The sequence below is a fragment of the Vidua macroura genome, chromosome 6 (assembly GCF_024509145.1).
Source record: "Vidua macroura isolate BioBank_ID:100142 chromosome 6, ASM2450914v1, whole genome shotgun sequence".
NCBI lineage: Eukaryota > Metazoa > Chordata > Aves > Passeriformes > Viduidae > Vidua > Vidua macroura.
This window is the reverse complement of record NC_071576.1, coordinates 52,817,772-52,842,881: the sequence shown is the minus strand read 5'-3', so window position 1 is coordinate 52,842,881 and position 25,110 is coordinate 52,817,772. Positions and strand designations below refer to the sequence as shown.

At 64.4% G+C, this 25,110-nt stretch overlaps 5 protein-coding genes across 5 annotated transcripts; all 5 read right to left on the bottom strand.

Annotated features, from left to right (window-relative positions):
- Positions 1 to 168: 168 nt before the first annotated feature.
- On the bottom strand, positions 169 to 3,356 carry LOC128809014 (serine/threonine-protein kinase par-1-like). The gene is made up of 6 exons (XM_053980707.1): positions 3,139 to 3,356; positions 2,467 to 2,858; positions 2,090 to 2,311; positions 1,744 to 1,946; positions 1,070 to 1,436; positions 169 to 709 (listed from the first exon to the last, which is right to left on the bottom strand). Exons 1-6 carry the CDS (start codon positions 3,354 to 3,356, stop codon positions 237 to 239), a joined length of 1,875 nt encoding a protein of 624 aa, XP_053836682.1. The 3' UTR covers positions 169 to 236.
- Positions 3,357 to 5,353: 1,997 nt separating this feature from the next.
- On the bottom strand, positions 5,354 to 8,686 carry LOC128809013 (serine/threonine-protein kinase pim-2-like). The gene is made up of 8 exons (XM_053980706.1): positions 8,512 to 8,686; positions 7,797 to 8,246; positions 7,420 to 7,641; positions 7,217 to 7,320; positions 7,074 to 7,124; positions 6,400 to 6,766; positions 5,863 to 6,039; positions 5,354 to 5,539 (listed from the first exon to the last, which is right to left on the bottom strand). Exons 1-8 carry the CDS (start codon positions 8,684 to 8,686, stop codon positions 5,436 to 5,438), a joined length of 1,650 nt encoding a protein of 549 aa, XP_053836681.1. The 3' UTR covers positions 5,354 to 5,435.
- A 2,001-nt stretch (positions 8,687 to 10,687) lies between these two features.
- Positions 10,688 to 14,020, bottom strand: LOC128809012 (serine/threonine-protein kinase pim-2-like). Its single transcript, XM_053980705.1, has 7 exons — positions 13,846 to 14,020; positions 13,131 to 13,580; positions 12,551 to 12,975; positions 12,408 to 12,458; positions 11,734 to 12,100; positions 11,197 to 11,373; positions 10,688 to 10,873 (listed from the first exon to the last, which is right to left on the bottom strand). The coding sequence occupies exons 1-7, from the start codon at positions 14,018 to 14,020 to the stop codon at positions 10,770 to 10,772; spliced, it is 1,749 nt and encodes a 582-aa protein (XP_053836680.1). The 3' UTR covers positions 10,688 to 10,769.
- Positions 14,021 to 16,166: 2,146 nt separating this feature from the next.
- On the bottom strand, positions 16,167 to 19,354 carry LOC128809011 (uncharacterized). Its single transcript, XM_053980703.1, has 6 exons — positions 19,180 to 19,354; positions 18,465 to 18,914; positions 17,885 to 18,309; positions 17,742 to 17,792; positions 17,068 to 17,434; positions 16,167 to 16,707 (listed from the first exon to the last, which is right to left on the bottom strand). Exons 1-6 carry the CDS (start codon positions 19,352 to 19,354, stop codon positions 16,235 to 16,237), a joined length of 1,941 nt encoding a protein of 646 aa, XP_053836678.1. The 3' UTR covers positions 16,167 to 16,234.
- A 2,001-nt stretch (positions 19,355 to 21,355) lies between these two features.
- LOC128809010 (serine/threonine-protein kinase pim-2-like) lies at positions 21,356 to 24,700 on the bottom strand. Its single transcript, XM_053980702.1, has 7 exons — positions 24,514 to 24,700; positions 23,799 to 24,248; positions 23,219 to 23,643; positions 23,076 to 23,126; positions 22,402 to 22,768; positions 21,865 to 22,041; positions 21,356 to 21,541 (listed from the first exon to the last, which is right to left on the bottom strand). The coding sequence occupies exons 1-7, from the start codon at positions 24,698 to 24,700 to the stop codon at positions 21,438 to 21,440; spliced, it is 1,761 nt and encodes a 586-aa protein (XP_053836677.1). The 3' UTR covers positions 21,356 to 21,437.
- Positions 24,701 to 25,110: the final 410 nt, after the last annotated feature.

The window sequence follows — 25,110 nt, the reverse complement described above, 5'->3', positions numbered from 1 at the left end:
AGGACCAGACTTGACACGGCGCATTGGATTTGTTGTTTTATTTGTGGGGTCCTCAGTCCTGCGTGGGACTCGGAAAGCGGGTGCTGCAGAGGCTCCGGCAAGGCATCAAAAACGCCTGCCCTGCACCCAAGGGTGGCGCAAGATCTCCTCCAGCTCTGGCCTGTCCTCAGGGTGCTTGGCCAAACACCACTGGATCAGATGTTGGCACTCTGGGGAGAGAAGCCAGAAAGCGCCGGTCACTGACAGAAGTCTCCTGCCCAGCTGCCCCCGTCGCCTGCAGGGCCCGGGCCGCGCCGCGTGTGCTCAGGGCTGCGCCGGCCTCCCGACCGACTCTGCCCTGCGCGGGAGAGCGGCACGGCAGGGCACGGCCGCCTCCTTCGGCCGCCCGTGCCACGCCGAGCCCGTTGGCAGGGGCCGCCTCCTGCGGCCGGCCCTTGAGGGCAGAACGACGTCCCGCGGAGCTGCGCGAGGGCCACGCCGGGCTGCGCGCCGTCATCTGCCAAAGCCCGCCTTCTTGAGGCCGGGTACCAACCTGGAGAGACCTGCTGCCAGAAGAAGAGCTGCCCCAGCACGATGTCATGGTCGTCCCTGAAGGGGAGGCTCCCGCAGACCATGACGTACAGCAGTACGCCCAGGGACCAGACGGTCGCCCCATGGCCGTGGTAGCAGCCAAGGCAGATCCACTCGGGCGGGCTGTACGCGTGCGTTCCTAGGGGAGACAGGCGGCGCTGTCCAGGCGCAGGCTGCTGCCTTCCAGAGCCTGGCGCCAGCCTCCTGGCTGAGGCAGGGGCTGCACCCGCGGCCACAGCTTCCCCCCCAAGGCCACCCCGCGTCCCCCAGCCAGCTGGCCAAAGGCAAGAAACCATTCTGCAAGGCAAAGAAGGCCAGCGGAGCAGCCCAGGCCCTTGTGGGCCTGCTGAGCCCAGGGGCCGGGAGCTGGCTTTTGCCGCCCCCCTCTGTCGGCAGGGCCGGCAGCCGGCTCCTGGAGCACGGCATCTGCCCCGTCCCAGGAGGGAACGGGGCCGTGCAGTGCCTGGCACCGAGAGCAGGGCCCAGGCCATGGGCTCACCGGCAAACCGCGTGAAGACCTGCTCCTGGAGGAAGGTGCCGCAACCGAAGTCGATGAGCTTCAGGTCGCCACTCTCCGGGACCACGAGGAGGTTCTCTGGCTTGATGTCCCGGTGCAGGACGCCGCAGGCGGTGCAGTGCCGCACGGCCTCCAGCACCTGGTAGAAAAGCCAGCGCGCCATCTCCTCGCACAGGAACTCGTGCTCCTGCAGGAACTGCAGGAGATCCTGCGATGCCTCCGGACGCTCCATCACCAGCACAAAGCTGTCAGGCAGCTCAAACCAGTCGAGGAGCTGGATGATGTTGTGGCAGTCAGAGCCCACCTTCTCCATAAGCACGATCTCCATGGGCACGCGGGTGCCGTCGGGCTGTGAGGAGGAGGAAATCAGTGCCCCCAGCAGGCCTGGTGCTGCCCTGAGGCTGCGCCGCGCCCTGCCTGGGATGCCCCAGTGCCCCCTTGCGCAGCCTCCCTGGTGCTTGGGTTTCCTCCCTCCCAGGGGATGCTTGGGGGTGCCCCCTGCCCGGCCCCACCGCTGGCGTTTGGCATGCCCAGGCCCGCGATGCCGTGGCTCCCACGCTGCCCCCGCCATCCGCCGCCTCCCACTCCCAATCGGCGCCCCGGGACTCTCCCTGCCCGCCCCGCACCGCTCTGTCCCGCTGGCCCCGCTCCCTCACCAGCTCGACCCACTGCAGGACGCTCTGCCGGGCCACACGTTTGATGGCCACCTGCAAGCCATCGAGAGAGCAGGGCTGAGCTCCAGCCTTGCCCCTCCCCACCGCTGCCCCTCCTCCCACGCCCGGCCATCGCGGCCACTCACCGGGCTCCCATCGGGGAGGCGGATGCCCGAGAAAACGGTGCCGAAGCCACCGCTGCCCAGCTGCGGGCCCAGCTGGTACAGCTCCTGCAGCTGCTTCTTTTGCCCTGCGGCCAAGAGCGAGCCATCAGCCTTGCGCCCAGGAACCCCCCGCAAGCGCCCGCCAGTGAAGCGGGCCGGGCCACCGCCGGCCGCCTTGCTCTCACCTGCTTCCTGCTGCGCGCCGGGCAGTGGCTGCCGCCCGGCGGCCGACGGGCCGGCGAGCGGCAGAGCTGGGCCAGGGCCGCGCGCACAGGCGGCTGCAGGAGCTCCAGTGCAGCGGGGCAGGGCGGCACCGTCGTCGTCCCCGGCATCGTGGGCTGGACTCTCCTCTTGACGAGGGCCGGGGCTACAGCCCGAGGCTTCACACAGGGGCGTCCCAGGAGCAGCTGCAAAGCAGACGGGCCTTTTTCAAGCCGTGCCATCAGAGGCACTGGAAACAGCCAGCGACTAGGCTGCTCTCAGGGGCCCTGGCCTGGCCTGGCCTGGCCGTGCCCCTGGAGAGCCCCGGGGGTGCCTCAGACAGCTCCTCAGGAGATCTCACCTGCTATTAGAAAGCCCTTCCTGGCAGTCGAGGGCTCTCTTGGGGCAGCTTCCTGGAGATGGAGGAACCTCCTTGGTGTCTGGAGGCTGGTCTCCACCACCAGGCTCGAGCTGTCGCCAGCTGGCACAACCGGCACAGCGTCCTGGCCGCTGTGGGATGACCACTGCCGGCTCCAGGACGCTTGCTGCTCCGCCAGCTTCTCCTGAGACGGCTCCCCTGCATCGGGCTGGGCTCCCATTTGGACTTCTGGGCTTTCCCCTGCCACGTCAATGGTCAGGATTGGGCCCGTGTTGTTGAAGTCCGCGAGTCCAAGGGAGCTGGGAGACCTGTCCACGGGCTCTGCACCTTCTGCAGGCTGACAGGTCTCACTGAGCCTCTGCGAGGGGTGGAGGCTGTCAGAGATTGCAGAGGCTCCTGGCAGGATGCAGGGGCTCTGACAGCCTGAGGTTCCTGCATGGATGGCGGCTCCCCCCTGCTGTGCCATCCTTGCAGGCCTTGAGGCTCTCCCAGGGATGGAGAATCTTGCTGGGAGCAGCCTCTTGAAGGGATGGAGGCTTCTGCAGGAGCTGGACAAGCCACAGCAGGGCAGGTGGCCTCGCTGCAGCAGCTCCTCCAGTTCTTTCCACAACGCCTGCCACATCCCAGAGTAGAGCGGCACACATGTCCCCTTGCCATCCCAGAGCAGCAGCATCAGTTCCTGCAGCTCCTGGGCCACTGCCACGCAGGGGCCGCAGCTGCAGGGGCTGCCCAGGGGGCTCGCGGGAGCACGTGGCCGCTTGCGAGGAGTCGCCCGAGGCCTGGGGAACCTGGGAGCCGCAAGGGCTCCTCGCGTCCTCCGTGAGCCTCTGGGGCGCTTGCTCCTCTTTGCTCTCCGTGTCTGCCGGCTCCATGGTTGCCGGTGGCCAAAGGCCCACCAGACAGCCACAGCGGCCAGCAGCAGGACAAGCGCAGTCATCAGGATGTCACCGTCACCCATGGCTCCGGCACGTCCCATCGCAACTGCACTGGCAGCTGCAGGCGCTGGTCCGTCTTATATAGCGCCGGCCCGGTGATGTCACAGTGCTGCGGCCAGCACAGCCCTGGGACGTCACAGCCCTGCCTGACGCCAGCGCTCAGCCCCTTTGTGGCATCACAGCCCAGCCCGCCTCAGGGATCAGCAGAACCGGCAAATGGCTGAAGGTGGACATGGCCAGGGAAGGAAGAATGGGAGCTCAGCCTGTTGCAAGGAATCCTTCCCTGGAGCCAGCGGCGCGTCAGGAAGAGTGCTGCTGCCAGCAGCGTCAAGCCCACGGCTCCCAGGATGTTTCAGCGTTACCAGCTGGAAACACCCGTACTCTGTGCCTGAGAAGATCCTCCAGAGACAAAGGGAGCTGAAGTTCCTCTGTTTCTGGGGAGCTCTCCTGAACTGGCTGTCGAGGGCACCAAGAGTTCCTTGTTAGCAGCTCACTGACTTCTGCTGCGCCTCTGCTCTAAATAAATCGGGATTCGCCAAGGAGCGCTCATTGTGCTCCCACTGCTCTGGCTTGGACTGGGATTCGCTTTCTTTCTTCCCAATAGCTGGCACGTGTTGGGTTTGGATGGGAATGCTGTGCATCAAACAGGGGTGGTTTGGTTTCTGCTGAGCAGGGCTTGCCCTCTTCAAGGACTTTGCAGTGTCCCTTGGTACGCCAGTGCAGTGTTTTCCACTGGGAAGGGAGGGATGAGCGTTGAGGACAGAGGCACCTTAAACCAAAGAATGCACCTTAAACAGCTTTGCCGCATCTCTGTCCTTGTTTGTGAGGTGACCGTCCACATCCTGGAAGGAGACAATGTTGTTTCTACAATGTTGTTTTTTTTTTTTCCATTAATGTGTTTAAAACCCCTCTTTTTATTGTGCTCCACATTTCTGGCCACCTTCAGCTCCACCACACCAGCTTTCACCACACCAAATTTCTCCCTACGGTGGCTAGAAGCATCTGTGTATTCTTCTCCTGACCTGGATTCCACGGGGCACACAGCTTCCTTTTGCATCCTCTTGCCCAGAGAAGATGCCTGTCCAGGCAAGCCAGCCTTCTGCCTCGCCTGCTTGGCTTCCCACATTTGGGCATCGCCTGCTCCTGTGGCCTTAGGAGGTGATGTTTCCAAAGCGACCAGCACTGATGGAGCCCAGTACCTTCAAAAACATTTTCCTCGGGGACCTTGCTTAGCAGTTCCCCGAGCAGCCTGAAGTCTGCTCTCCTCGTGCTGCGAGCTGAGGCTTTGCTGGCCCTTTTCCTCTCGTCAGAGCTTTGAGGTTCCATTTATTTGTGGTCGCTGTGGCCAAGACGGCCGCCAATCCCAGCTTGGCCCAGGGCAGGTGGGGCTCAGACGGCGGCCTGGCTCTAGGGGGACTCAGCTGGAGAGTCCTGGGCTGTGGGGGGCTCCTCCCTTACTGGGAGGAGGTTCCCCAGGGAGGAAGAAGGCTCTGGCATGAGCCACGAGGCCTGGTGTGCATTGGCCTGCTGCCAAAGGGAGGGAAAGAAAGAGGAAGAGCTCATCGGGGCTCAACTTGAAATGACGTTCTGCTGCTTCTGATTCTTCTCAGGGCTTTGGAGAGGAGACGTCTCTGTCCCTGAAACCCGCCGAGCCTTGGAATGCACACACGGGCCCGTGTGTCACTTCAGGAGATGCCAAGAAGCCCTGCCACTTTGAAAGGGCCGCTGTTGTTTCTTGCCTTGGTTGCATTTCTTGGCTTGGTAAAGCGCCTCCTACCCGCACTACAGCCTGTGCTTGAAGACACAAAAGTACCACCCTGGAGGAAAGGCATGGAAAGCTTGACCAAGACTGAAGGCAGCACTCCGATGTCCCCTTTTCCCAAGAGGTTTCTTTAGCTGAAGTTGCTGACAAGGACCAGACTTGACACAGCGCATTGGATTTGTTGTTTTATTTGTGGGGTCCTCAGTCCTGCGTGGGACTCGGAAAGCGGGTGCTGCAGAGGCTCCGGCAAGGCATCAAAAACGCCTGCCCTGCACCCAAGGGTGGCGCAAGATCTCCTCCAGCTCTGGCCTGTCCTCAGGGTGCTTGGCCAAACACCACTGGATCAGATGTTGGCACTCTGGGGAGAGAAGCCAGAAAGCGCCGGTCACTGACAGAAGTCTCCTGCCCAGCTGCCCCCGTCGCCTGCAGGGCCCGGGCCGCGCCGCGTGTGCTCAGGGCTGCGCCGGCCTCCCGACCGACTCTGCCCTGCGCGGGAGAGCGGCACGGCAGGGCACGGCCGCCTCCTTCGGCCGCCCGTGCCACGCCGAGCCCGTTGGCAGGGGCCGCCTCCTGCGGCCGGCCCTTGAGGGCAGAACGACGTCCCGCGGAGCTGCGCGAGGGCCACGCCGGGCTGCGCGCCGTCATCTGCCAAAGCCCGCCTTCTTGAGGCCGGGTACCAACCTGGAGAGACCTGCTGCCAGAAGAAGAGCTGCCCCAGCACGATGTCATGGTCGTCCCTGAAGGGGAGGCTCCCGCAGACCATGACGTACAGCAGTACGCCCAGGGACCAGACGGTCGCCCCATGGCCGTGGTAGCAGCCAAGGCAGATCCACTCGGGCGGGCTGTACGCGTGCGTTCCTAGGGGAGACAGGCGGCGCTGTCCAGGCGCAGGCTGCTGCCTTCCAGAGCCTGGCGCCAGCCTCCTGGCTGAGGCAGGGGCTGCACCCGCGGCCACAGCTTCCCCCCCAAGGCCACCCCGCGTCCCCCAGCCAGCTGGCCAAAGGCAAGAAACCATTCTGCAAGGCAAAGAAGGCCAGCGGAGCAGCCCAGGCCCTTGTGGGCCTGCTGAGCCCAGGGGCCGGGAGCTGGCTTTTGCCGCCCCCCTCTGTCGGCAGGGCCGGCAGCCGGCTCCTGGAGCACGGCATCTGCCCCGTCCCAGGAGGGAACGGGGCCGTGCAGTGCCTGGCACCGAGAGCAGGGCCCAGGCCATGGGCTCACCGGCAAACCGCGTGAAGACCTGCTCCTGGAGGAAGGTGCCGCAACCGAAGTCGATGAGCTTCAGGTCGCCACTCTCCGGGACCACGAGGAGGTTCTCTGGCTTGATGTCCCGGTGCAGGACGCCGCAGGCGGTGCAGTGCCGCACGGCCTCCAGCACCTGGTAGAAAAGCCAGCGCGCCATCTCCTCGCACAGGAACTCGTGCTCCTGCAGGAACTGCAGGAGATCCTGCGATGCCTCCGGACGCTCCATCACCAGCACAAAGCTGTCAGGCAGCTCAAACCAGTCGAGGAGCTGGATGATGTTGTGGCAGTCAGAGCCCACCTTCTCCATAAGCACGATCTCCATGGGCACGCGGGTGCCGTCGGGCTGTGAGGAGGAGGAAATCAGTGCCCCCAGCAGGCCTGGTGCTGCCCTGAGGCTGCGCTGCGCCCTGCCTGGGATGCCCCAGTGCCCCCTTGCGCAGCCTCCCTGGTGCTTGGGTTTCCTCCCTCCCAGGGGATGCTTGGGGGTGCCCCCTGCCCGGCCCCACCGCTGGCGTTTGGCATGCCCAGGCCCGCGATGCCGTGGCTCCCACGCTGCCCCCGCCATCCGCCGCCTCCCACTCCCAATCGGCGCCCCGGGACTCTCCCTGCCCGCCCCGCACCGCTCTGTCCCGCTGGCCCCGCTCCCTCACCAGCTCGACCCACTGCAGGACGCTCTGCCGGGCCACACGTTTGATGGCCACCTGCAAGCCATCGAGAGAGCAGGGCTGAGCTCCAGCCTTGCCCCTCCCCACCGCTGCCCCTCCTCCCACGCCCGGCCATCGCGGCCACTCACCGGGCTCCCATCGGAGAGGCGGATGCCCGAGAAAACGGTGCCGAAGCCACCGCTGCCCAGCTGCGGGCCCAGCTGGTACAGCTCCTGCAGCTGCTTCTTTTGCCCTGCGGCCAAGAGCGAGCCATCAGCCTTGCGCCCAGGAACCCCCCGCAAGCGCCCGCCAGTGAAGCGGGCCGGGCCACCGCCGGCCGCCTTGCTCTCACCTGCTTCCTGCTGCGCGCCGGGCAGTGGCTGCCGCCCGGCGGCCGACGGGCCGGCGAGCGGCAGAGCTGGGCCAGGGCCGCGCGCACAGGCGGCTGCAGGAGCTCCAGTGCAGCGGGGCAGGGCGGCACCGTCGTCGTCCCCGGCATCGTGGGCTGGACTCTCCTCTTGACGAGGGCCGGGGCTACAGCCCGAGGCTTCACACAGGGGCGTCCCAGGAGCAGCTGCAAAGCAGACGGGCCTTTTTCAAGCCGTGCCATCAGAGGCACTGGAAACAGCCAGCGACTAGGCTGCTCTCAGGGGCCCTGGCCTGGCCTGGCCTGGCCGTGCCCCTGGAGAGCCCCGGGGGTGCCTCAGACAGCTCCTCAGGAGATCTCACCTGCTATTAGAAAGCCCTTCCTGGCAGTCGAGGGCTCTCTTGGGGCAGCTTCCTGGAGATGGAGGAACCTCCTTGGTGTCTGGAGGCTGGTCTCCACCACCAGGCTCGAGCTGTCGCCAGCTGGCACAACCGGCACAGCGTCCTGGCCGCTGTGGGATGACCACTGCCGGCTCCAGGACGCTTGCTGCTCCGCCAGCTGCTCCTGAGACGGCTCCCCTGCATCGGGCTGGGCTCCCATTTGGACTTCTGGGCTTTCCCCTGCCACGTCAATGGTCAGGATTGGGCCCGTGTTGTTGAAGTCCGCGAGTCCAAGGGAGCTGGGAGACCTGTCCACGGGCTCTGCACCTTCTGCAGGCTGACAGGTCTCACTGAGCCTCTGCGAGGGGTGGAGGCTGTCAGAGATTGCAGAGGCTCCTGGCAGGATGCAGGGGCTCTGACAGCCTGAGGTTCCTGCATGGATGGCGGCTCCCCCCTGCTGTGCCATCCTTGCAGGCCTTGAGGCTCTCCCAGGGATGGAGAATCTTGCTGGGAGCAGCCTCTTGAAGGGATGGAGGCTTCTGCAGGAGCTGGACAAGCCACAGCAGGGCAGGTGGCCTCGCTGCAGCAGCTCCTCCAGTTCTTTCCACAACGCCTGCCACATCCCAGAGTAGAGCGGCACACATGTCCCCTTGCCATCCCAGAGCAGCAGCATCAGTTCCTGCAGCTCCTGGGCCACTGCCACGCAGGGGCCGCAGCTGCAGGGGCTGCCCAGGGGGCTCGCGGGAGCACGTGGCCGCTTGCGAGGAGTCGCCCGAGGCCTGGGGAACCTGGGAGCCGCAAGGGCTCCTCGCGTCCTCCGTGAGCCTCTGGGGCGCTTGCTCCTCTTTGCTCTCCGTGTCTGCCGGCTCCATGGTTGCCGGTGGCCAAAGGCCCACCAGACAGCCACAGCGGCCAGCAGCAGGACAAGCGCAGTCATCAGGATGTCACCGTCACCCATGGCTCCGGCACGTCCCATCGCAACTGCACTGGCAGCTGCAGGCGCTGGTCCGTCTTATATAGCGCCGGCCCGGTGATGTCACAGTGCTGCGGCCAGCACAGCCCTGGGACGTCACAGCCCTGCCTGACGCCAGCGCTCAGCCCCTTTGTGGCATCACAGCCCAGCCCGCCTCAGGGATCAGCAGAACCGGCAAATGGCTGAAGGTGGACATGGCCAGGGAAGGAAGAATGGGAGCTCAGCCTGTTGCAAGGAATCCTTCCCTGGAGCCAGCGGCGCGTCAGGAAGAGTGCTGCTGCCAGCAGCGTCAAGCCCACGGCTCCCAGGATGTTTCAGCGTTACCAGCTGGAAACACCCGTACTCTGTGCCTGAGAAGATCCTCCAGAGACAAAGGGAGCTGAAGTTCCTCTGTTTCTGGGGAGCTCTCCTGAACTGGCTGTCGAGGGCACCAAGAGTTCCTTGTTAGCAGCTCACTGACTTCTGCTGCGCCTCTGCTCTAAATAAATCGGGATTCGCCAAGGAGCGCTCATTGTGCTCCCACTGCTCTGGCTTGGACTGGGATTCGCTTTCTTTCTTCCCAATAGCTGGCACGTGTTGGGTTTGGATGGGAATGCTGTGCATCAAACAGGGGTGGTTTGGTTTCTGCTGAGCAGGGCTTGCCCTCTTCAAGGACTTTGCAGTGTCCCTTGGTACGCCAGTGCAGTGTTTTCCACTGGGAAGGGAGGGATGAGCGTTGAGGACAGAGGCACCTTAAACCAAAGAATGCACCTTAAACAGCTTTGCCGCGTCTCTGTCCTTGTTTGTGAGGTGACCGTCCACATCCTGGAAGGAGACAATGTTGTTTCTACAATGTTGTTTTTTTTTTTTCCATTAATGTGTTTAAAACCCCTCTTTTTATTGTGCTCCACATTTCTGGCCACCTTCAGCTCCACCACACCAGCTTTCACCACACCAAATTTCTCCCTACGGTGGCTAGAAGCATCTGTGTATTCTTCTCCTGACCTGGATTCCACGGGGCACACAGCTTCCTTTTGCATCCTCTTGCCCAGAGAAGATGCCTGTCCAGGCAAGCCAGCCTTCTGCCTCGCCTGCTTGGCTTCCCACATTTGGGCATCGCCTGCTCCTGTGGCCTTAGGAGGTGATGTTTCCAAAGCGACCAGCACTGATGGAGCCCAGTACCTTCAAAAACATTTTCCTCGGGGACCTTGCTTAGCAGTTCCCCGAGCAGCCTGAAGTCTGCTCTCCTCGTGCTGCGAGCTGAGGCTTTGCTGGCCCTTTTCCTCTCGTCAGAGCTTTGAGGTTCCATTTATTTGTGGTCGCTGTGGCCAAGACGGCCGCCAATCCCAGCTTGGCCCAGGGCAGGTGGGGCTCAGACGGCGGCCTGGCTCTAGGGGGACTCAGCTGGAGAGTCCTGGGCTGTGGGGGGCTCCTCCCTTACTGGGAGGAGGCTCCCCAGGGAGGAAGAAGGCTCTGGCATGAGCCATGAGGCCTGGTGTGCATTGGCCTGCTGCCAAAGGGAGGGAAAGAAAGAGGAAGAGCTCATCGGGGCTCAACTTGAAATGACGTTCTGCTGCTTCTGATTCTTCTCAGGGCTTTGGAGAGGAGACGTCTCTGTCCCTGAAACCCGCCGAGCCTTGGAATGCACTGTGTGGAATGCAAGTGTGTCACTTCAGGAGATGCCAAGAAGCCCTGCCACTTTGAAAGGGCCGCTGTTGTTTCTTGCCTTGGTTGCATTTCTTGGCTTGGTAAAGCGCCTCCTACCCGCACTACAGCCTGTGCTTGAAGACACAAAAGTACCACCCTGGAGGAAAGGCATGGAAAGCTTGACCAAGACTGAAGGCAGCACTCCGATGTCCCCTTTTCCCAAGAGGTTTCTTTAGCTGAAGTTGCTGACAAGGACCAGACTTGACACGGCGCATTGGATTTGTTGTTTTATTTGTGGGGTCCTCAGTCCTGCGTGGGACTCGGAAAGCGGGTGCTGCAGAGGCTCCGGCAAGGCATCAAAAACGCCTGCCCTGCACCCAAGGGTGGCGCAAGATCTCCTCCAGCTCTGGCCTGTCCTCAGGGTGCTTGGCCAAACACCACTGGATCAGATGTTGGCACTCTGGGGAGAGAAGCCAGAAAGCGCCGGTCACTGACAGAAGTCTCCTGCCCAGCTGCCCCCGTCGCCTGCAGGGCCCGGGCCGCGCCGCGTGTGCTCAGGGCTGCGCCGGCCTCCCGACCGACTCTGCCCTGCGCGGGAGAGCGGCACGGCAGGGCACGGCCGCCTCCTTCGGCCGCCCGTGCCACGCCGAGCCCGTTGGCAGGGGCCGCCTCCTGCGGCCGGCCCTTGAGGGCAGAACGACGTCCCGCGGAGCTGCGCGAGGGCCACGCCGGGCTGCGCGCCGTCATCTGCCAAAGCCCGCCTTCTTGAGGCCGGGTACCAACCTGGAGAGACCTGCTGCCAGAAGAAGAGCTGCCCCAGCACGATGTCATGGTCGTCCCTGAAGGGGAGGCTCCCGCAGACCATGACGTACAGCAGTACGCCCAGGGACCAGACGGTCGCCCCATGGCCGTGGTAGCAGCCAAGGCAGATCCACTCGGGCGGGCTGTACGCGTGCGTTCCTAGGGGAGACAGGCGGCGCTGTCCAGGCGCAGGCTGCTGCCTTCCAGAGCCTGGCGCCAGCCTCCTGGCTGAGGCAGGGGCTGCACCCGCGGCCACAGCTTCCCCCCCAAGGCCACCCCGCGTCCCCCAGCCAGCTGGCCAAAGGCAAGAAACCATTCTGCAAGGCAAAGAAGGCCAGCGGAGCAGCCCAGGCCCTTGTGGGCCTGCTGAGCCCAGGGGCCGGGAGCTGGCTTTTGCCGCCCCCCTCTGTCGGCAGGGCCGGCAGCCGGCTCCTGGAGCACGGCATCTGCCCCGTCCCAGGAGGGAACGGGGCCGTGCAGTGCCTGGCACCGAGAGCAGGGCCCAGGCCATGGGCTCACCGGCAAACCGCGTGAAGACCTGCTCCTGGAGGAAGGTGCCGCAACCGAAGTCGATGAGCTTCAGGTCGCCACTCTCCGGGACCACGAGGAGGTTCTCTGGCTTGATGTCCCGGTGCAGGACGCCGCAGGCGGTGCAGTGCCGCACGGCCTCCAGCACCTGGTAGAAAAGCCAGCGCGCCATCTCCTCGCACAGGAACTCGTGCTCCTGCAGGAACTGCAGGAGATCCTGCGATGCCTCCGGACGCTCCATCACCAGCACAAAGCTGTCAGGCAGCTCAAACCAGTCGAGGAGCTGGATGATGTTGTGGCAGTCAGAGCCCACCTTCTCCATAAGCACGATCTCCATGGGCACGCGGGTGCCGTCGGGCTGTGAGGAGGAGGAAATCAGTGCCCCCAGCAGGCCTGGTGCTGCCCTGAGGCTGCGCTGCGCCCTGCCTGGGATGCCCCAGTGCCCCCTTGCGCAGCCTCCCTGGTGCTTGGGTTTCCTCCCTCCCAGGGGATGCTTGGGGGTGCCCCCTGCCCGGCCCCACCGCTGGCGTTTGGCATGCCCAGGCCCGCGATGCCGCGGCTCCCACGCTGCCCCCGCCATCCGCCGCCTCCCACTCCCAATCGGCGCCCCGGGACTCTCCCTGCCCGCCCCGCACCGCTCTGTCCCGCTGGCCCCGCTCCCTCACCAGCTCGACCCACTGCAGGACGCTCTGCCGGGCCACACGTTTGATGGCCACCTGCAAGCCATCGAGAGAGCAGGGCTGAGCTCCAGCCTTGCCCCTCCCCACCGCTGCCCCTCCTCCCACGCCCGGCCATCGCGGCCACTCACCGGGCTCCCATCGGAGAGGCGGATGCCCGAGAAAACGGTGCCGAAGCCACCGCTGCCCAGCTGCGGGCCCAGCTGGTACAGCTCCTGCAGCTGCTTCTTTTGCCCTGCGGCCAAGAGCGAGCCATCAGCCTTGCGCCCAGGAACCCCCCGCAAGCGCCCGCCAGGGAAGCGGGCCGGGCCACCGCCGGCCGCCTTGCTCTCACCTGCTTCCTGCTGCGCGCCGGGCAGTGGCTGCCGCCCGGCGGCCGACGGGCCGGCGAGCGGCAGAGCTGGGCCAGGGCCGCGCGCACAGGCGGCTGCAGGAGCTCCAGTGCAGCGGGGCAGGGCGGCACCGTCGTCGTCCCCGGCGTCGTGGGCTGGACTCTCCTCTTGACGAGGGCCGGGGCTACAGCCCGAGGCTTCACACAGGGGCGTCCCAGGAGCAGCTGCAAAGCAGACGGGCCTTTTTCAAGCCGTGCCATCAGAGGCACTGGAAACAGCCAGCGACTAGGCTGCTCTCAGGGGCCCTGGCCTGGCCTGGCCTGGCCGTGCCCCTGGAGAGCCCCGGGGGTGCCTCAGACAGCTCCTCAGGAGATCTCACCTGCTATTAGAAAGCCCTTCCTGGCAGTCGAGGGCTCTCTTGGGGCAGCTTCCTGGAGATGGAGGAACCTCCTTGGTGTCTGGAGGCTGGTCTCCACCACCAGGCTCGAGCTGTCGCCAGCTGGCACAACCGGCACAGCGTCCTGGCCGCTGTGGGATGACCACTGCCGGCTCCAGGACGCTTGCTGCTCCGCCAGCTGCTCCTGAGACGGCTCCCCTGCATCGGGCTGGGCTCCCATTTGGACTTCTGGGCTTTCCCCTGCCACGTCAATGGTCAGGATTGGGCCCGTGTTGTTGAAGTCCGCGAGTCCAAGGGAGCTGGGAGACCTGTCCACGGGCTCTGCACCTTCTGCAGGCTGACAGGTCTCACTGAGCCTCTGCGAGGGGTGGAGGCTGTCAGAGATTGCAGAGGCTCCTGGCAGGATGCAGGGGCTCTGACAGCCTGAGGTTCCTGCATGGATGGCGGCTCCCCCCTGCTGTGCCATCCTTGCAGGCCTTGAGGCTCTCCCAGGGATGGAGAATCTTGCTGGGAGCAGCCTCTTGAAGGGATGGAGGCTTCTGCAGGAGCTGGACAAGCCACAGCAGGGCAGGTGGCCTCGCTGCAGCAGCTCCTCCAGTTCTTTCCACAACGCCTGCCACATCCCAGAGTAGAGCGGCACACATGTCCCCTTGCCATCCCAGAGCAGCAGCATCAGTTCCTGCAGCTCCTGGGCCACTGCCACGCAGGGGCCGCAGCTGCAGGGGCTGCCCAGGGGGCTCGCGGGAGCACGTGGCCGCTTGCGAGGAGTCGCCCGAGGCCTGGGGAACCTGGGAGCCGCAAGGGCTCCTCGCGTCCTCCGTGAGCCTCTGGGGCGCTTGCTCCTCTTTGCTCTCCGTGTCTGCCGGCTCCATGGTTGCCGGTGGCCAAAGGCCCACCAGACAGCCACAGCGGCCAGCAGCAGGACAAGCGCAGTCATCAGGATGTCACCGTCACCCATGGCTCCGGCACGTCCCATCGCAACTGCACTGGCAGCTGCAGGCGCTGGTCCGTCTTATATAGCGCCGGCCCGGTGATGTCACAGTGCTGCGGCCAGCACAGCCCTGGGACGTCACAGCCCTGCCTGACGCCAGCGCTCAGCCCCTTTGTGGCATCACAGCCCAGCCCGCCTCAGGGATCAGCAGAACCGGCAAATGGCTGAAGGTGGACATGGCCAGGGAAGGAAGAATGGGAGCTCAGCCTGTTGCAAGGAATCCTTCCCTGGAGCCAGCGGCGCGTCAGGAAGAGTGCTGCTGCCAGCAGCGTCAAGCCCACGGCTCCCAGGATGTTTCAGCGTTACCAGCTGGAAACACCCGTACTCTGTGCCTGAGAAGATCCTCCAGAGACAAAGGGAGCTGAAGTTCCTCTGTTTCTGGGGAGCTCTCCTGAACTGGCTGTCGAGGGCACCAAGAGTTCCTTGTTAGCAGCTCACTGACTTCTGCTGCGCCTCTGCTCTAAATAAATCGGGATTCGCCAAGGAGCGCTCATTGTGCTCCCACTGCTCTGGCTTGGACTGGGATTCGCTTTCTTTCTTCCCAATAGCTGGCACGTGTTGGGTTTGGATGGGAATGCTGTGCATCAAACAGGGGTGGTTTGGTTTCTGCTGAGCAGGGCTTGCCCTCTTCAAGGACTTTGCAGTGTCCCTTGGTACGCCAGTGCAGTGTTTTCCACTGGGAAGGGAGGGATGAGCGTTGAGGACAGAGGCACCTTAAACCAAAGAATGCACCTTAAACAGCTTTGCCGCGTCTCTGTCCTTGTTTGTGAGGTGACCGTCCACATCCTGGAAGGAGACAATGTTGTTTCTACAATGTTGTTTTTTTTTTTTCCATTAATGTGTTTAAAACCCCTCTTTTTATTGTGCTCCACATTTCTGGCCACCTTCAGCTCCACCACACCAGCTTTCACCACACCAAATTTCTCCCTACGGTGGCTAGAAGCATCTGTGTATTCTTCTCCTGACCTGGATTCCACGGGGCACACAGCTTCCTTTTGCATCCTCTTGCCCAGAGAAGATGCCTGTCCAGGCAAGCCAGCCTTCTGCCTCGCCTGCTTGGCTTCCCACATTTGGGCATCGCCTGCTCCTGTGGCCTTAGGAGGTGATGTTTCCAAAGCGACCAGCACTGATGGAGCCCAGTACCTTCAAAAACATTTTCCTCGGGGACCTTGCTTAGCAGTTCCCCGAGCAGCCTGAAGTCTGCTCTCCTCGTGCTGCGAGCTGAGGCTTTGCTGGCCCTTTTCCTCTCGTCAGAGCTTTGAGGTTCCATTTATTTGTGGTCGCTGTGGCCAAGACGGCCGCCAATCCCAGCTTGGCCCAGGGCAGGTGGGGCTCAGACGGCGGCCTGGCTCTAGGGGGACTCAGCTGGAGAGTCCTGGGCTGTGGGGGGCTCCTCCCTTACTGGGAGGAGGCTCCCCAGGGAGGAAGAAGGCTCTGGCATGAGCCATGAGGCCTGGTGTGCATTGGCCTGCTGCCAAAGGGAGGGAAAGAAAGAGGAAGAGCTCATCGGGGCTCAACTTGAAATGACGTTCTGCTGCTTCTGATTCTTCTCAGGGCTTTGGAGAGGAGACGTCTCTGTCCCTGAAACCCGCCGAGCCTTGGAATGCACTGTGTGGAATGCAAGTGTGTCACTTCAGGAGATGCCAAGAAGCCCTGCCACTTTGAAAGGGCCGCTGTTGTTTCTTGCCTTGGTTGCATTTCTTGGCTTGGTAAAGCGCCTCCTACCCGCACTACAGCCTGTGCTTGAAGACACAAAAGTACCACCCTGGAGGAAAGGCATGGAAAGCTTGACCAAGACTGAAGGCAGCACTCCGATGTCCCCTTTTCCCAAGAGGTTTCTTTAGCTGAAGTTGCTGACAAGGACCAGACTTGACACGGCGCATTGGATTTGCTGTTTTATTTGTGGGGTCCTCAGTCCTGCGTGGGACTCGGAAAGCGGGTGCTGCAGAGGCTCCGGCAAGGCATCAAAAACGCCTGCCCTGCACCCAAGGGTGGCGCAAGATCTCCTCCAGCTCTGGCCTGTCCTCAGGGTGCTTGGCCAAACACCACTGGATCAGATGTTGGCACTCTGGGGAGAGAAGCCAGAAAGCGCCGGTCACTGACAGAAGTCTCCTGCCCAGCTGCCCCCGTCGCCTGCAGGGCCCGGGCCGCGCCGCGTGTGCTCAGGGCTGCGCCGGCCTCCCGACCGACTCTGCCCTGCGCGGGAGAGCGGCACGGCAGGGCACGGCCGCCTCCTTCGGCCGCCCGTGCCACGCCGAGCCCGTTGGCAGGGGCCGCCTCCTGCGGCCGGCCCTTGAGGGCAGAACGACGTCCCGCGGAGCTGCGCGAGGGCCACGCCGGGCTGCGCGCCGTCATCTGCCAAAGCCCGCCTTCTTGAGGCCGGGTACCAACCTGGAGAGACCTGCTGCCAGAAGAAGAGCTGCCCCAGCACGATGTCATGGTCGTCCCTGAAGGGGAGGCTCCCGCAGACCATGACGTACAGCAGTACGCCCAGGGACCAGACGGTCGCCCCATGGCCGTGGTAGCAGCCAAGGCAGATCCACTCGGGCGGGCTGTACGCGTGCGTTCCTAGGGGAGACAGGCGGCGCTGTCCAGGCGCAGGCTGCTGCCTTCCAGAGCCTGGCGCCAGCCTCCTGGCTGAGGCAGGGGCTGCACCCGCGGCCACAGCTTCCCCCCCAAGGCCACCCCGCGTCCCCCAGCCAGCTGGCCAAAGGCAAGAAACCATTCTGCAAGGCAAAGAAGGCCAGCGGAGCAGCCCAGGCCCTTGTGGGCCTGCTGAGCCCAGGGGCCGGGAGCTGGCTTTTGCCGCCCCCCTCTGTCGGCAGGGCCGGCAGCCGGCTCCTGGAGCACGGCATCTGCCCCGTCCCAGGAGGGAACGGGGCCGTGCAGTGCCTGGCACCGAGAGCAGGGCCCAGGCCATGGGCTCACCGGCAAACCGCGTGAAGACCTGCTCCTGGAGGAAGGTGCCGCAACCGAAGTCGATGAGCTTCAGGTCGCCACTCTCCGGGACCACGAGGAGGTTCTCTGGCTTGATGTCCCGGTGCAGGACGCCGCAGGCGGTGCAGTGCCGCACGGCCTCCAGCACCTGGTAGAAAAGCCAGCGCGCCATCTCCTCGCACAGGAACTCGTGCTCCTGCAGGAACTGCAGGAGATCCTGCGATGCCTCCGGACGCTCCATCACCAGCACAAAGCTGTCAGGCAGCTCAAACCAGTCGAGGAGCTGGATGATGTTGTGGCAGTCAGAGCCCACCTTCTCCATAAGCACGATCTCCATGGGCACGCGGGTGCCGTCGGGCTGTGAGGAGGAGGAAATCAGTGCCCCCAGCAGGCCTGGTGCTGCCCTGAGGCTGCGCTGCGCCCTGCCTGGGATGCCCCAGTGCCCCCTTGCGCAGCCTCCCTGGTGCTTGGGTTTCCTCCCTCCCAGGGGATGCTTGGGGGTGCCCCCTGCCCGGCCCCACCGCTGGCGTTTGGCATGCCCAGGCCCGCGATGCCGCGGCTCCCACGCTGCCCCCGCCATCCGCCGCCTCCCACTCCCAATCGGCGCCCCGGGACTCTCCCTGCCCGCCCCGCACCGCTCTGTCCCGCTGGCCCCGCTCCCTCACCAGCTCGACCCACTGCAGGACGCTCTGCCGGGCCACACGTTTGATGGCCACCTGCAAGCCATCGAGAGAGCAGGGCTGAGCTCCAGCCTTGCCCCTCCCCACCGCTGCCCCTCCTCCCACGCCCGGCCATCGCGGCCACTCACCGGGCTCCCATCGGAGAGGCGGATGCCCGAGAAAACGGTGCCGAAGCCACCGCTGCCCAGCTGCGGGCCCAGCTGGTACAGCTCCTGCAGCTGCTTCTTTTGCCCTGCGGCCAAGAGCGAGCCATCAGCCTTGCGCCCAGGAACCCCCCGCAAGCGCCCGCCAGGGAAGCGGGCCGGGCCACCGCCGGCCGCCTTGCTCTCACCTGCTTCCTGCTGCGCGCCGGGCAGTGGCTGCCGCCCGGCGGCCGACGGGCCGGCGAGCGGCAGAGCTGGGCCAGGGCCGCGCGCACAGGCGGCTGCAGGAGCTCCAGTGCAGCGGGGCAGGGCGGCACCGTCGTCGTCCCCGGCGTCGTGGGCTGGACTCTCCTCTTGACGAGGGCCGGGGCTACAGCCCGAGGCTTCACACAGGGGCGTCCCAGGAGCAGCTGCAAAGCAGACGGGCCTTTTTCAAGCCGTGCCATCAGAGGCACTGGAAACAGCCAGCGACTAGGCTGCTCTCAGGGGCCCTGGCCTGGCCTGGCCTGGCCGTGCCCCTGGAGAGCCCCGGGGGTGCCTCAGACAGCTCCTCAGGAGATCTCACCTGCTATTAGAAAGCCCTTCCTGGCAGTCGAGGGCTCTCTTGGGGCAGCTTCCTGGAGATGGAGGAACCTCCTTGGTGTCTGGAGGCTGGTCTCCACCACCAGGCTCGAGCTGTCGCCAGCTGGCACAACCGGCACAGCGTCCTGGCCGCTGTGGGATGACCACTGCCGGCTCCAGGACGCTTGCTGCTCCGCCAGCTGCTCCTGAGACGGCTCCCCTGCATCGGGCTGGGCTCCCATTTGGACTTCTGGGCTTTCCCCTGCCACGTCAATGGTCAGGATTGGGCCCGTGTTGTTGAAGTCCGCGAGTCCAAGGGAGCTGGGAGACCTGTCCACGGGCTCTGCACCTTCTGCAGGCTGACAGGTCTCACTGAGCCTCTGCGAGGGGTGGAGGCTGTCAGAGATTGCAGAGGCTCCTGGCAGGATGCAGGGGCTCTGACAGCCTGAGGTTCCTGCATGGATGGCGGCTCCCCCCTGCTGTGCCATCCTTGCAGGCCTTGAGGCTCTCCCAGGGATGGAGAATCTTGCTGGGAGCAGCCTCTTGAAGGGATGGAGGCTTCTGCAGGAGCTGGACAAGCCACAGCAGGGCAGGTGGCCTCGCTGCAGCAGCTCCTCCAGTTCTTTCCACAACGCCTGCCACATCCCAGAGTAGAGCGGCACACATGTCCCCTTGCCATCCCAGAGCAGCAGCATCAGTTCCTGCAGCTCCTGGGCCACTGCCACGCAGGGGCCGCAGCTGCAGGGGCTGCCCAGGGGGCTCGCGGGAGCACGTGGCCGCTTGCGAGGAGTCGCCCGAGGCCTGGGGAACCTGGGAGCCGCAAGGGCTCCTCGCGTCCTCCGTGAGCCTCTGGGGCGCTTGCTCCTCTTTGCTGTCCGTGTCTGCCGGCTCCATGGTTGCCGGTGGCCAAAGGCCCACCAGACAGCCACAGCGGCCAGCAGCAGGACAAGCGCAGTCATCAGGATGTCACCGTCACCCATGGCTCCGGCACGTCCCATCGCAACTGCACTGGCAGCTGCAGGCGCTGGTCCGTCTTATATAGCGCCGGCCCGGTGATGTCACAGTGCTGCGGCCAGCACAGCCCTGGGACGTCACAGCCCTGCCTGACGCCAGCGCTCAGCCCCTTTGTGGCATCACAGCCCAGCCCGCCTCAGGGATCAGCAGAACCGGCAAATGGCTGAAGGTGGACATGGCCAGGGAAGGAAGAATGGGAGCTCAGCCTGTTGCAAGGAATCCTTCCCTGGAGCCAGCGGCGCGTCAGGAAGAGTGCTGCTGCCAGCAGCGTCAAGCCCACGGCTCCCAGGATGTTTCAGCGTTACCAGCTGGAAACACCCGTACTCTGTGCCTGAGAAGATCCTCCAGAGACAAAGGGAGCTGAAGTTCCTCTGTTTCTGGGGAGCTCTCCTGAACTGGCTGTCGAGGGCACCAAGAGTTCCTTGTTAGCAGCTCACTGACTTCTGCTGCGCCTCTGCTCTAAATAAATCGGGATTCGCCAAGGAGCGCTCATTGTGCTCCCACTGCTCTGGCTTGGACTGGGATTCGCTTTCTTTCTTCCCAATAGCTGGCACGTGTTGGGTTTGGATGGGAATGCTGTGCATCAAACAGGGGTGGTTTGGTTTCTGCTGAGCAGGGCTTGCCCTCTTCAAGGACTTTGCAGTGTCCCTTGGTACGCCAGTGCAGTGTTTTCCACTGGGAAGGGAGGGATGAGCGTTGAGGACAGAGGCACCTTAAACCAAAGAATGCACCTTAAACAGCTTTGCCGCGTCTCTGTCCTTGTTTGTGAGGTGACCGTCCACATCCTGGAAGGAGACAATGTTGTTTCTACAATGTTGTTTTTTTTTTTTCCATTAATGTGTTTAAAACCCCTCTTTTTATTGTGCTCCACATTTCTGGCCACCTTCAGCTCCACCACACCAGCTTTCACCACACCAAATTTCTCCCTACGGTGGCTAGAAGCATCTGTGTATTCTTCTCCTGACCTGGATTCCACGGGGCACACAGCTTCCTTTTGCATCCTCTTGCCCAGAGAAGATGCCTGTCCAGGCAAGCCAGCCTTCTGCCTCGCCTGCTTGGCTTCCCACATTTGGGCATCGCCTGCTCCTGTGGCCTTAGGAGGTGATGTTTCCAAAGCGACCAGCACTGATGGAGCCCAGTACCTTCAAAAACATTTTCCTCGGGGACCTTGCTTAGCAGTTCCCCGAGCAGCCTGAAGTCTGCTCTCCTCGTGCTGCGAGCTGAGGCTTTGCTGGCCCTTTTCCTCTCGTCAGAGCTTTGAGGTTCCATTTATTTGTGGTCGCTGTGGCCAAGACGGCCGCCAATCCCAGCTTGGCCCAGGGCAGGTGGGGCTCAGACGGCGGCCTGGCTCTAGGGGGACTCAGCTGGAGAGTCCTGGGCTGTGGGGGGCTCCTCCCTTACTGGGAGGAGGCTCCCCAGGGAGGAAGAAGGCTCTGGCATGAGCCATGAGGCCTGGTGTGCATTGGCCTGCTGCCAAAGGGAGGGAAAGAAAGAGGAAGAGCTCATCGGGGCTCAACTTGAAATGACGTTCTGCTGCTTCTGATTCTTCTCAGGGCTTTGGAGAGGAGACGTCTCTGTCCCTGAAACCCGCCGAGCCTTGGAATGCACTGTGTGGAATGCAAGTGTGTCACTTCAGGAGATGCCAAGAAGCCCTGCCACTTTGAAAGGGCCGCTGTTGTTTCTTGCCTTGGTTGCATTTCTTGGCTTGGTAAAGCGCCTCCTACCCGCACTACAGCCTGTGCTTGAAGACACAAAAGTACCACCCTGGAGGAAAGGCATGGAAAGCTTGACCAAGACTGAAGGCAGCACTCCGATGTCCCCTTTTCCCAAGAGGTTTCTTTAGCTGAAGTTGCTGACAAGGACCAGACTTGACACGGCGCATTGGATTTGTTGTTTTATTTGTGGGGTCCTCAGTCCTGCGTGGGACTCGGAAAGCGGGTGCTGCAGAGGCTCCGGCAAGGCATCAAAAACGCCTGCCCTGCACCCAAGGGTGGCGCAAGATCTCCTCCAGCTCTGGCCTGTCCTCAGGGTGCTTGGCCAAACACCACTGGATCAGATGTTGGCACTCTGGGGAGAGAAGCCAGAAAGCGCCGGTCACTGACAGAAGTCTCCTGCCCAGCTGCCCCCGTCGCCTGCAGGGCCCGGGCCGCGCCGCGTGTGCTCAGGGCTGCGCCGGCCTCCCGACCGACTCTGCCCTGCGCGGGAGAGCGGCACGGCAGGGCACGGCCGCCTCCTTCGGCCGCCCGTGCCACGCCGAGCCCGTTGGCAGGGGCCGCCTCCTGCGGCCGGCCCTTGAGGGCAGAACGACGTCCCGCGGAGCTGCGCGAGGGCCACGCCGGGCTGCGCGCCGTCATCTGCCAAAGCCCGCCTTCTTGAGGCCGGGTACCAACCTGGAGAGACCTGCTGCCAGAAGAAGAGCTGCCCCAGCACGATGTCATGGTCGTCCCTGAAGGGGAGGCTCCCGCAGACCATGACGTACAGCAGTACGCCCAGGGACCAGACGGTCGCCCCATGGCCGTGGTAGCAGCCAAGGCAGATCCACTCGGGCGGGCTGTACGCGTGCGTTCCTAGGGGAGACAGGCGGCGCTGTCCAGGCGCAGGCTGCTGCCTTCCAGAGCCTGGCGCCAGCCTCCTGGCTGAGGCAGGGGCTGCACCCGCGGCCACAGCTTCCCCCCCAAGGCCACCCCGCGTCCCCCAGCCAGCTGGCCAAAGGCAAGAAACCATTCTGCAAGGCAAAGAAGGCCAGCGGAGCAGCCCAGGCCCTTGTGGGCCTGCTGAGCCCAGGGGCCGGGAGCTGGCTTTTGCCGCCCCCCTCTGTCGGCAGGGCCGGCAGCCGGCTCCTGGAGCACGGCATCTGCCCCGTCCCAGGAGGGAACGGGGCCGTGCAGTGCCTGGCACCGAGAGCAGGGCCCAGGCCATGGGCTCACCGGCAAACCGCGTGAAGACCTGCTCCTGGAGGAAGGTGCCGCAACCGAAGTCGATGAGCTTCAGGTCGCCACTCTCCGGGACCACGAGGAGGTTCTCTGGCTTGATGTCCCGGTGCAGGACGCCGCAGGCGGTGCAGTGCCGCACGGCCTCCAGCACCTGGTAGAAAAGCCAGCGCGCCATCTCCTCGCACAGGAACTCGTGCTCCTGCAGGAACTGCAGGAGATCCTGCGATGCCTCCGGACGCTCCATCACCAGCACAAAGCTGTCAGGCAGCTCAAACCAGTCGAGGAGCTGGATGATGTTGTGGCAGTCAGAGCCCACCTTCTCCATAAGCACGATCTCCATGGGCACGCGGGTGCCGTCGGGCTGTGAGGAGGAGGAAATCAGTGCCCCCAGCAGGCCTGGTGCTGCCCTGAGGCTGCGCTGCGCCCTGCCTGGGATGCCCCAGTGCCCCCTTGCGCAGCCTCCCTGGTGCTTGGGTTTCCTCCCTCCCAGGGGATGCTTGGGGGTGCCCCCTGCCCGGCCCCACCGCTGGCGTTTGGCATGCCCAGGCCCGCGATGCCGCGGCTCCCACGCTGCCCCCGCCATCCGCCGCCTCCCACTCCCAATCGGCGCCCCGGGACTCTCCCTGCCCGCCCCGCACCGCTCTGTCCCGCTGGCCCCGCTCCCTCACCAGCTCGACCCACTGCAGGACGCTCTGCCGGGCCACACGTTTGATGGCCACCTGCAAGCCATCGAGAGAGCAGGGCTGAGCTCCAGCCTTGCCCCTCCCCACCGCTGCCCCTCCTCCCACGCCCGGCCATCGCGGCCACTCACCGGGCTCCCATCGGAGAGGCGGATGCCCGAGAAAACGGTGCCGAAGCCACCGCTGCCCAGCTGCGGGCCCAGCTGGTACAGCTCCTGCAGCTGCTTCTTTTGCCCTGCGGCCAAGAGCGAGCCATCAGCCTTGCGCCCAGGAACCCCCCGCAAGCGCCCGCCAGGGAAGCGGGCCGGGCCACCGCCGGCCGCCTTGCTCTCACCTGCTTCCTGCTGCGCGCCGGGCAGTGGCTGCCGCCCGGCGGCCGACGGGCCGGCGAGCGGCAGAGCTGGGCCAGGGCCGCGCGCACAGGCGGCTGCAGGAGCTCCAGTGCAGCGGGGCAGGGCGGCACCGTCGTCGTCCCCGGCGTCGTGGGCTGGACTCTCCTCTTGACGAGGGCCGGGGCTACAGCCCGAGGCTTCACACAGGGGCGTCCCAGGAGCAGCTGCAAAGCAGACGGGCCTTTTTCAAGCCGTGCCATCAGAGGCACTGGAAACAGCCAGCGACTAGGCTGCTCTCAGGGGCCCTGGCCTGGCCTGGCCTGGCCGTGCCCCTGGAGAGCCCCGGGGGTGCCTCAGACAGCTCCTCAGGAGATCTCACCTGCTATTAGAAAGCCCTTCCTGGCAGTCGAGGGCTCTCTTGGGGCAGCTTCCTGGAGATGGAGGAACCTCCTTGGTGTCTGGAGGCTGGTCTCCACCACCAGGCTCGAGCTGTCGCCAGCTGGCACAACCGGCACAGCGTCCTGGCCGCTGTGGGATGACCACTGCCGGCTCCAGGACGCTTGCTGCTCCGCCAGCTGCTCCTGAGACGGCTCCCCTGCATCGGGCTGGGCTCCCATTTGGACTTCTGGGCTTTCCCCTGCCACGTCAATGGTCAGGATTGGGCCCGTGTTGTTGAAGTCCGCGAGTCCAAGGGAGCTGGGAGACCTGTCCACGGGCTCTGCACCTTCTGCAGGCTGACAGGTCTCACTGAGCCTCTGCGAGGGGTGGAGGCTGTCAGAGATTGCAGAGGCTCCTGGCAGGATGCAGGGGCTCTGACAGCCTGAGGTTCCTGCATGGATGGCGGCTCCCCCCTGCTGTGCCATCCTTGCAGGCCTTGAGGCTCTCCCAGGGATGGAGAATCTTGCTGGGAGCAGCCTCTTGAAGGGATGGAGGCTTCTGCAGGAGCTGGACAAGCCACAGCAGGGCAGGTGGCCTCGCTGCAGCAGCTCCTCCAGTTCTTTCCACAACGCCTGCCACATCCCAGAGTAGAGCGGCACACATGTCCCCTTGCCATCCCAGAGCAGCAGCATCAGTTCCTGCAGCTCCTGGGCCACTGCCACGCAGGGGCCGCAGCTGCAGGGGCTGCCCAGGGGGCTCGCGGGAGCACGTGGCCGCTTGCGAGGAGTCGCCCGAGGCCTGGGGAACCTGGGAGCCGCAAGGGCTCCTCGCGTCCTCCGTGAGCCTCTGGGCCGCACCCTGGGGCGCTTGCTCCTCTTTGCTCTCCGTGTCTGCCGGCTCCATGGTTGCCGGTGGCCAAAGGCCCACCAGACAGCCACAGCGGCCAGCAGCAGGACAAGCGCAGTCATCAGGATGTCACCGTCACCCATGGCTCCGGCACGTCCCATCGCGACTGCACTGGCAGCTGCGGGCGCTGGCCCGTCTTATATAGCGCCGGCCCGGTGATGTCACAGTGCTGCGGCCAGCACAGCCCTGGGACGTCACAGCCCTGCCTGACGCCAGCACTCAGCCCCTTTGTGGCATCACAGCCCAGCCCGCCTCAGGGATCAGCAGAACCGGCAAATGGCTGAAGATGGACATGGCCAGGGAAGGAAGAATGGGAGCTCAGCCTGTTGCAAGGAATCCTTCCCTGGAGCCAGCGGCGCGTCAGGAAGAGTGCTGCTGCCAGCAGCGTCAAGCCCACGGCTCCCAGG

Excerpts from the sequence above, each read along its gene's own strand:
- LOC128809014 (XM_053980707.1), bottom strand. The coding sequence starts at position 3,356 with ATGGAGCCGGCAGACACGGAGAGCAAAGAGGAGCAAGCGCCCCAGAGG. Across the intron at positions 1,947-2,089 it reads CGGCGCGCAGCAGGAAGCAG|CTGGGCAGCGGTGGCTTCGG; the intron begins GTGAGAGCAAGG and ends CTGGGCCCGCAG. Across the intron at positions 1,437-1,743 it reads TCCTGCAGTGGGTCGAGCTG|CCCGACGGCACCCGCGTGCC; the intron begins GTGAGGGAGCGG and ends TCCTCCTCACAG.
- LOC128809013 (XM_053980706.1), bottom strand. The coding sequence starts at position 8,686 with ATGGAGCCGGCAGACACGGAGAGCAAAGAGGAGCAAGCGCCCCAGAGG. Across the intron at positions 8,247-8,511 it reads GCTGCGGCCCCTGCGTGGCA|GAACCTCAGGCTGTCAGAGC; the intron begins GTGGCCCAGGAG and ends CCATCCATGCAG. Across the intron at positions 7,321-7,419 it reads CGGCGCGCAGCAGGAAGCAG|GGCAAAAGAAGCAGCTGCAG; the intron begins GTGAGAGCAAGG and ends TCTTGGCCGCAG.
- LOC128809012 (XM_053980705.1), bottom strand. The coding sequence starts at position 14,020 with ATGGAGCCGGCAGACACGGAGAGCAAAGAGGAGCAAGCGCCCCAGAGG. Across the intron at positions 12,976-13,130 it reads GAAGGGCTTTCTAATAGCAG|CTGCTCCTGGGACGCCCCTG; the intron begins GTGAGATCTCCT and ends TCTGCTTTGCAG. Across the intron at positions 10,874-11,196 it reads CTGGCAGCAGGTCTCTCCAG|AGTGCCAACATCTGATCCAG; the intron begins GTTGGTACCCGG and ends TTCTCTCCCCAG.
- LOC128809011 (XM_053980703.1), bottom strand. The coding sequence starts at position 19,354 with ATGGAGCCGGCAGACACGGACAGCAAAGAGGAGCAAGCGCCCCAGAGG. Across the intron at positions 17,793-17,884 it reads GCCTCTCCGATGGGAGCCCG|GTGGCCATCAAACGTGTGGC; the intron begins GTGAGTGGCCGC and ends GATGGCTTGCAG. Across the intron at positions 16,708-17,067 it reads GGTCTTCACGCGGTTTGCCG|GAACGCACGCGTACAGCCCG; the intron begins GTGAGCCCATGG and ends TGTCTCCCCTAG.
- LOC128809010 (XM_053980702.1), bottom strand. The coding sequence starts at position 24,700 with ATGGAGCCGGCAGACACGGAGAGCAAAGAGGAGCAAGCGCCCCAGGGT. Across the intron at positions 23,644-23,798 it reads GAAGGGCTTTCTAATAGCAG|CTGCTCCTGGGACGCCCCTG; the intron begins GTGAGATCTCCT and ends TCTGCTTTGCAG. Across the intron at positions 22,769-23,075 it reads TCCTGCAGTGGGTCGAGCTG|CCCGACGGCACCCGCGTGCC; the intron begins GTGAGGGAGCGG and ends TCCTCCTCACAG.